Source organism: Myotis davidii, unplaced genomic scaffold (genome assembly GCF_000327345.1).
Source record: "Myotis davidii unplaced genomic scaffold, ASM32734v1 scaffold888, whole genome shotgun sequence".
Classification (NCBI taxonomy): domain Eukaryota; kingdom Metazoa; phylum Chordata; class Mammalia; order Chiroptera; family Vespertilionidae; genus Myotis; species Myotis davidii.
Genome location: NW_006298624.1, coordinates 295,458 through 304,910, shown reverse-complemented (window position 1 = coordinate 304,910; position 9,453 = coordinate 295,458). Strand labels below are relative to the sequence as shown.

The following is a 9,453-nucleotide window of genomic DNA, read 5'->3' as shown; positions in this document are numbered from 1 at the left end:
TGTCTGCGCAGGGCTTGGGCGGGGCGGGTCCCCGGGGATCTACAGGGCGGGCGGAGCGAGCAGTTATGGCTGCTCTCAGTTCCGTCCCTAGGGGCTCTGCCTCACTGAGTCTCAGCAACCGCTGCAAACCTCGGAGAGAAAGCTGCCTTCGAGTTCTGACCGAAGCCAGACAGTCCCACTTCTCCCGTTTGAGTCTGGGTCCCTAGAGACTCGCCTGGCTCCTGAGCTCGTTGTCTGAAGCTCCCTCCCAATTGAAAACAACAACCGCACCCTCCGCCGCCAGCCCGCTCCGCGCTCACTCCGCACCTGAGTATTTCACTTCAGCACTGCGCCTCCTCTGAGTCTGGGTATGATATTCTCTTTCCTCCTAGTTGTCGAATTTCCACTCAGCCAGCCTTCCTGTGGTTCTGGATGATGCCTGTTCTGGATGATGTCTGTTCCGTCTTTTAGGTGTAATTTGAATTGGTTGTTCGAGGCAGCAATCTCCGGCGTTAACCTATGCCGCCATCTTGGTTTCTCCATCTTAGCTATTTTTAAGTGTACAGTTCAGTGGTATTCAATATATTCATAATGTTGTACAGTCATCACTATCATCCATCTCCATAACTCTTTTCATCTTGTAAAATTGAAACTCTATACCTATTAAAACAGCAGCTCTCTATCCACATGCCCTAGATATTGGCAACCATCATTCTACTTTCTGTCTCTGATTTTGACTATTATAAGTATCTCACATAAGTGGAATCATACAGTATTTGTCTTTTTGTGACTGGCTTATTTCATTTAATGTTCTCAAGGTCCATTCATGTTGTACCATGTGTCAGAAATTCATGCCGTTTTAAGGCAGAATAATTTTCACTGTATGTATAGACCATATTTTGCTTATCCGTTCATGTGTCAGAGGATTGATGACAGTGATTACTTTTTCATTTTAGCTCTTATGTATAATACTGCTAGTAACATGTATGAAAAATATTTCTTCAAGACCCTGCTTTCAGTTCTTTTGGATATATACCCAGAAGTAAAATTGCTGCATCATTTGGAAATTCTATTTTAATTTATTGGGGAACCTCCATACATACTTGCCAACACATCTTTTTTTTTTTTTTTTTCTTTTTTTTTGGTAGTAGCCATCCTAATGGATGTGAGGCTATATCTTTTTGATTTGTATTTCCCTAATGATTAGTGATGTTGAGCATCTTATCATGTACTTAACTGGCCATTTGTATAACTTTGGAGAAATATCTGTTCAAGTCCTTTGTCCATTTTCAAATTAGGTTGCTTTTTGTTTTTTGAGTTTTAAAAGTTCTCTATTCTGAATATTACAACCTTACAAAGTACATGACTTGCAAATATTTTTCTCCCATTCTGTGGGTTGCCTTTTTACTCTGTTAATACTGTATTTTGATGCATAAAATTTTTGATGTTCATAAAGTCAGATTTGACTATTTTTTCTTCTGTTGCCTGTGCCCTTAGTTCTCATATCCAAGAAATCATTGCCAGGTCCAATGTCATGGAGCTTCTGTCCTATGTTTTCTTCTAAGAGCTTTACAGTTTTAGAACTTAAATTTGGGTACTTCATTCATTTTTAGCTAACTTTTGTATATAGTATTAGGTAAGGATACAACTTTTTTCTTTTGCATGTAGATATCTAGTTTTCCCAGCACAATTTGTTTAAAAGACTGTCCTTTTGCCATTGAATGATTTTGGCACTCTTGTCAAAAATCACTTAAGCATACATGCAAATGTTTATTTCTAGACTCTGTTCTGTTCTGTTGATCTCTATGTGTCTGTCTTTATACCATTATCACACTGTTTTGATTACTGTAGCTTTATAATAAATTTTGAAATCAGGATGCGTGAGTTCTCTAGCTTTGTTCTTCTTTTTCAAGGTTGTTTTGGCTTTTCTGAATTCTTTGAGATGTCATATAAATTTAGGTTGACATTTCCCATTCTGAAAAAAAATGTTAGTGAGATTTTGATAGGGATCACACTGTATTTGTAGATTGCTGTTGACATCTTAACAGTGTTAAGTCTTCCAATCCATGAACATGGGATGTGTTTCCGTTTTTTTGTGTCTCCTTTCATTTCTTCAAGGTTTTGTAGTTTTCATTGTAAAAGTCTTTCACTTCTTTTGTTAATTCCTAAGAATTTTATTTTGGATACTATTGTGAATGAAATAGTTTTCACAATTTTCTTTTCAGATTATTCATTGTTAATGTATAGACATGCAACTGATCTTTTTTGTGTGTTGACTTTGTATCCTGCCATTTTGCTGAATTCATTTATTAGCTCTAACAGTTTATTTTTGAAATATTTAGGGTTTTCCACATGTAAGATTATATCATCTGGGAACAGAGATCATTTCATCTCTCCTTTTCTAATTTGGGTGCCTTTTATTTCTTTTTGTTACCTAATTGCTCTAGCTAGAACTTCCAGACTATGTTGAATATAAGTGGCAAAAGTGAGCATCCTCGTCTTGTTCCTGATTTTAGAGGAAAAGCTGTCAGTATTTCACTATTAAGTATTATGTTTGCTGTGGGTTTTCATATATGGTTCCAGTCCATTTGTTTTACAAAGAGGAGATAGGCTCAGAAAAGTAATTCTAAATTGCACTGCTATGAACATAGGGGTGCATAAGTTCTTTCTGATGAGTGTTTCAAGTTTCTTAGGATATATTCCTAGAAGTGGGATCACTGGGTCAAATGCGAGTTCCATTTTTAATTTTTTGAGGAAACTCCAAACTGTTTTCCATAATGGCTGCACCAGTCTGCATTTCTACCAGCAGTGTACTAGGGTTTCATTTTCTCCACATCCTCACCAACACTTGTCATTTGTTGATTTGTTGATGATATGTAAGGGTCTTGTTTTCTTACCATTTAGCCACTGTATGTCTTTTGATTGAAGCATTTAATCAATTTGCACTTAAAGTAATTGTTGGTGTGTTGTTATTGCCATTTTATTCATATTTTGTATTCTTTTTTTTTTCTTCTTAAAGACTACCCTTTAGCATTTCATGTAATACTAAGTTTGGTGGTGATGAACTCCTTTAGCTTTTTCTTGTCTAGGAAGCTCTTTATCTGTCTTTCAATTCTGAATGATAGTCTTGTTGGGTACAGTAATCTTGGTTGTAAGTCCTTGCTTTTTTCATCACTGTGAATATTTCATGTCAATCCCTTCTGGTCTACAAAGTTTCTGTTGAGAAATCAGTTGAGTCTCATGGGAGCTTCCTTGTGGGTAACTAACTGCCTTTCTCTTGGTGCTTTTAAAATTCTCTCTTTGTCTTTAATCTTTGGCATTTTAATTATGATGTGTTTTTGTGTGGGCTTCTTTGGGTTCATTTTGTTTGGGATTCTCTGTGTTTCCTGGACTTGTATGTCTATTTCCTTCATGAGGTTAGAGAGTTTTCCGGCATTATTTTTTCAAATAGGTTTTCAGTTCTTTGCTGTCTCTCCTCTTTTACCAGCATCCCTATGATGCAAATGTTATGCTTGATATTATCCCAGAGGTTCCTTACATTATTCTCATTTTTATGGATTCTTTTTTTTCTTCATTTTTTTAAAATATATTTTTAATGACTTCAGAGAGGAAGGAAGAGGGAGAGATAGAAACATCAGTGATGAGAAAGAATCATTGATCTGTTGCCTCCTGTATGCCCCACACTGGGGATCAAGCCCCCAACCTGAATATGTATCCTGACAGGGAATTGAACTGTGACCTCCTGGTTCATAGGTCGATACTCAACCACTGAGCCACACTGGTCGGGCTCTTTTTTTCTTTTTGCTGTTATGATTGGGTGTTTTTCTGCTACCCTAGCTTCCAAATAGCTAATTTGGTCCTCTGTTTTATCTGATTTACTGTTGATTCCCTCTAATTTATTCATTTTATTTATTATATTCTTAATTTCTGACTGGTTATATATTATATATCTCCATTTTTATGTTTTTTTATCTCTTCATTAAAATTCTCACTGAGCTAATCTACATTTCCCCTAAGTTTACTGAGCATGCTTATAACCAGTATTTTGATCTCTGCATCTGATAGATTGCTTGTCTCCATTTTGTTTAGTTCTTTTTCTGGAGTTTTGTTTTGTTCTTTTGTTTGGGACATATTTCTTTGTGTCCTCATTTTGGCTGCCTCCCTGTGTTTGTTTCCATGTATTATGTAGAACTGCTATGCCTCCCTGGTTCGGTAGAGGCCATATGCAGTAGGTGTCCTGTACTATCCAGGGGTATATCCTCCCCTGGCACTCAAGCCAGGTCCTTCAGGTGCACCACCCCCGTGCACCACCCCCTTCCACCACCCCAGTGTGGGCTGTGTGCACCCTCCTGTTGTAGTTGAGCCTTGATTGCTGTTGGCATGTCAGTGGGAGGGATTGACACCCAGGCTAATCAACTGTGAGGACTGGTTGGGACTATAGCAGAGGATCTGCTATGTAGGAATTGACCCTATGAAGCAGGACTCACGTCAGCAGGACTCTGGTGCCCATCAAGTAACCCCCTTGGGAGTGTTACTGGTGGAGGTGGTTGGGTGGTGCTCTGGTGTGATCTGAAGCCAGATGTGCTGACTCTGAGCCTCCTAGGAGATGCAGGCCACCCAGCATGAGTTACTAAGCGATCTATAGATAGCTACTACTTATCCTGGTCTCAGAGGTGCCTGGGAGAGGCTAGGCTGGGAACCGAGGCTAACTGCCACTAGTGCCAGTCTTGGGGCCACTTAGCTATGGTATGGGGCATGCCAAGGCCAGATGCTGCTTGTTTGGGGTTTGTGAACCTTTGAGAGATTTTTAGGAAAGTTCACAACATGAGCCAAGACAGCTGTTTTTATGGAAGAGCCACTGGAAGCCACTTGGGTGGGTCCAAAAGTTAGGTGGGACAGAGTCTCAAGGAGTCACCCAGGGGGGCTGGAGGGGAGACTCAGCTATGGCTCTTGCCTGCTTCTGCAGAGGAGGACTCAGCAAGGTAACTGTGGCCTCTGTTAGCACTTTTGTCAGGGAGAAAGCTGCCCCTCCAGCCTTCTGAAGCCTGATGATTTAGTTCCTCATATATTCCTGGTGCCTTTTGAGATGCTGACCCAGAGCTGTATCTCAGAGCAAGTGAATCTGAGTAAGTTCATGCAGGCCCTTTAATAGGAATGCCTTGGGCTCCAGCAGCCCTCTGTCTTACTCATCCATAATCCCCACTGGATTTTACAGCCCGAAGTTATGGGGAGTTCTCTTCTGGCACTGAAACTCTGCGCTGGGGGTTCTGGTGTGGAGCCAGGACCCTGCACTCTGCAGGGGAACTTCAGAGATATCCCTCCTGATTTTTATCCGCTACACAGTGGTATGAGACCTGCCTGTTCCTTGTCTCTGCCCCACCCACTAGTCTTGACTACTGTAAATGCTTAGTTATAAGACTTCAGTTCAGCTAGGCTTCAGGCAGTTCTCAATGATGGTTGCTCTGTAGTTTAATTGTAATTTTTATGTGGTTGTGGAAGGATGCGAGTACCACATTTACCTATACTGTCATCTCGACTGGAAGCCAAGTCTGAGGAAGGATTGCCTTTCCATTTAACCTATATCAGTGGTTTTAATTGACTGGATAGATTGATACTTGTTTCAACTCAACTGCCTGGCACATTACATTTTCTCTTTGTTTTATAGTAGTTTTCAAAGGAACTTATTAACTTTTTACCCAGTTTGATTTATTGCTGAAGATTTCAAAGTTTAATGAATTATTCCTTTTTCCTTAAGAAGAGATATGATATGCTTTTACTGTGTAGGTGGAATTATTAACAAGATTTATGATGACTATTTGGCTTCCCAAATAGTAATCAATCATTTGGGTATTTTTGTGTTCTTTCTCTATATTGTTTATGCTCATTTTGTATTTTAACATTCCCTCTCCTATCCTTTGTTAGTGCGCTTCTTTTGTGAGTTAAAACTTCTTACCCGTGTTTCTAAGTTCTCTAAATTCTGATTCTTTTAGTCCTTGCTTTACTCTGTACATTTAATTAATGTGTTATTTCCCCTCTTTGCATATATATGGCAACATCTAGAAACAAGGCTATGCAGAATGTTTAATTTTTCTTCATATTTTTAAGATATATTTTTATTGATTTCAGACAGGAAGGGAGAGGAAGAGATAGAAACATCAATGATGAGGAAGAATCATTGATTGGCTGCCTCCTGCACGCCCCCCACTGAGATGGAGCCTGCAACCCAGGCACATGCCCTGACCAGGAATTGAATCATGACCTCCTGGTTCATAGGTTGACAGTGAACCACTTAGCTACACCAGCCAGGCTTTCTTCATATTTTTACCACTCTTTTAATTTTCAGTGAAAATGTTAAAGTACAGTGTAAGCTTGATTCTGATTATAAACCTGCCTCATATTATAATATTTTGGCTATTTATAAGCAAATTGATATGAGAGATTTAATGTCCCTAATATTAGTGTTTCTGAGTGGTGGATAAATGTCTTATCATCTCTCTATTTTGTCTTCTAGGGTTATGATCATAGCTACTACTTCATTGCTACCTTTATTACTGATCACATCAGACATCATGCAAAATACCTGAACGTTTAAAAAACTTCATATACGAGAATCTCTTCAGGATTATAAAAATTATAACTAATTGCAGGGAAATAAGATTTCAAAACATTGTATTTCATTCTATAGTTGAATCACCTTCTGAATAAATATATGAAACCTTCTGGTTTTAAAAGTTATTTACCTGTGTTCACATGGGAAATTCGTAATACTTTATAATTTTTTTTGGTCATTTGGAAATCATCATTGTGTGACTGCAGGTCACAGTATGAATGTAATCCCATTCAAATCATAGAATGCCAACTGTGGAACAGAGGATTTAAAAGTAATTTAGCCTGAACTCTTCACCTTTCCAGACTTTAAGCCTCTGAAGTTGCAAACTGTTTTTGTCGTGTCCATTGTTATATCTCTAGTGCCTAGCACAGCCGTGGGCAAACTACGGCCCGCGGGCCGGATCCGGCCCATTTGAAATGAGTAAAACTAAAAAAAAAAAGACCGTATCCTTTTATGTAATGATGTTTACTTTGAATTTATATTAGTTCACACAAACACTCCACCCATGCTTTTGTTCCGGCCCTCCGGTCCAGTTTAAGAACCCATTGTGGCCCTCGAGTCAACAAGTTTGCCTACCCTGGTCTAGCAACTGCTTGGCTTCTAGCAGGCATTTAATAATTACATGCTAGCTTTGAATCAGGAAGTAGGCTCAGAAAGGTTAAGTGAATTTTCCTCATCATTATACAGTTACTAGACGCCCGGTGCACAAAAATTTGTGCACTCGGGGGGGATCCCTCAGCCCAGCCTGTGCCCTCTCGCAGTCTGGGACCCCTCAGGGAATGTCCACCGGCTGGCTTAGGCCTGCTTCCCAGGGGATCAGGCCTAAGCTGGCAGTCGGACATCCTCTGGCAGCCCGACAGCCCCCGGGGGTTGTCCACTTGCCAGCGGGGAGCAGGTCTAAGCTGCAGTCGGACATCTTTAGCACTGCTGAGGAGGCGGGACCGCTGTGCTGGCAGCCGTCTGCCTGGCTTGTGGCTGAGCAGAGCTCCCCCTGTGGGAGTGCACTGACCACCAGGGGGCAGCTCCTGCATTGAGTGTCTTCCCCTTGGTTGTCAGTGTGTGTCATAGTGACCAGTCATTCTGCTGTTAGGGTCAATTTGCATATTACCCTTTTATTATATAGGATAGAGGCCTGGTGCACCGGTGGGGGCCAGCTGGTTTGCCCTGAAAGGTGTCCCAGATCAGGGTAGGGGTCCCGCTGGGGTGCCTGGCCAGCCTGGGTGTGGGGCTGATGGCTCTTTGCAGGCTGGCCACTTACCCTGGCGACCCAAGCTCCCAGCCTCTCCTTTTTTATTTTATGTTTTTCCCCAGCACCTCCTTGAGCAGAAGCCAGGGTGGGCTGGAAGTCGGTATCTTCTACAATTGAAACTTTGTAGCCTTGAGCGGAACTCAGGTCCAACTCGAAGCCTGGGTTCCCCTTGGCAACCCAGGCTCCCAGCCCCTCCTTGAGCAGAGGCCACAGCCGGCTGGAAGCAGGTATCTGAGATTTATCTTCTATAATTGAAACTTTGTAGCCTTGAGCAGAGCCCAGGGCCAGCCAGGACAGGCGGGAAGCTTGGCTTCCTCTATCACCGGGGGCAACCCAAGCCTCCTGCTCGCTCCAGCTCCGTGGCCACTGCCATCTTAGTTGGGTTAATTTGCATACTTGCTCCTGATTGGCTGGTGGGCGTGGCTTGGTGTGGTGGAGTGATGGTTAATTTGCATGTTTCTCTTTTATTAGTGTAGATATGTGGGACAGCTAAGATTAAAAGCCAGATTTCCTAAACCCAATCCAATGATACTTCTTAACTTTTGAGCCAAGTAGATTTATGGATATTGGTTTTTGGGTGTATCTCCAATATAAGAATTAATATGAATTATCTGAAAAGAACTAGTAAGGAAACATAAGTTTCGTGTGTTACTGTAAACATAGATTTTTCTCTTAGTTACTTGTAGAAATTTAGCTTGTTGAGTTCACCAAGGAAAGTAATCAGTCTCTTTGTAATAACAGATTGTGTTCCTTTAAGAACTTAATGGATAAACTTGAAACATGATAGATGAGATCTGGTTGTTTTAAAAAATATATAGTTTTCTGTTAGTACAAAGTGTATATATTTTAAACATTCAATAAGAATGTGTATTACATGGTAATGGAATAAGACATCAGGTTCTTAAAGTTACAAAATTAGTACTTTTTAAATATAAATTAGGTTGTTTTAAAAATTAGTGCTACTTAAATATCAGTAGTGGAAATTGAGCCCTGTAGTGAGCTACATACAAAACTGTTCTAGTTTACACAGTCAGTTTTCTCTAATAGGGCTAATTAAATCACAAATGTTTTACATGTTGGTAGTTCCTTTGTAAAGAAAAAGAGCTGTGTGGTCCTAAGGTCATTGTATTAGTTGAGAATTTAGTCAGAGAAGAATAGCTAGTAGCATATATATATATATATATATATAGAGAGAGAGAGAGAGAGAGAGAGAGAGAGAGAGAGGAGAGAGGTTGATTTTCTACAAGGAATTTGCTAACATGATTCTGGGGGCTGACTACACAAGTCTGAAACCCACGAGGCAGGCCATCAGGAAGGGAAGGTCACGAGCAGGATGGAACTCCATGGGCAAGGACTGCAGCTGTTTCCATATGTAGAATTTCTTATCTCTTGAGGAAGCCTCAGTCTTGCTTTCAAGACCTTCTAAGTGAGGTCAACCAGATAATTTTCCTTATTTGAAATCAGTTGATTTGAGATTTTATATCTGCAAAATCTCTTCAGAGCAACATCTAGATTGAATAACCAGGAACTGTAATATAGCCAACTTGGTACCTCATTATAAGAAAATAGTTGCAGGGTAAACACAAAAACATTTAAATATTCAGTAAATAATTGC

General features: G+C 40.3%; 1 protein-coding gene across 2 annotated transcripts in view; it reads left to right on the top strand.

The window, feature by feature from the left end:
* The window catches only part of ESD (esterase D), a 28,582-nt gene extending 21,884 nt beyond the window's left edge, over nucleotides 1–6,698 (top strand). For both annotated transcript variants that reach the window (XM_006774190.2, XM_015570764.1), the window contains one exon: nucleotides 6,491–6,698. In XM_006774190.2, the coding sequence (XP_006774253.1) occupies nucleotides 6,491–6,571 (81 nt within the window). In that variant the 3' untranslated portion in view covers nucleotides 6,572–6,698. The remainder of the gene's footprint in view (nucleotides 1–6,490) is intronic.
* The last annotated feature ends 2,755 nt before the right edge of the window (nucleotides 6,699–9,453 follow it).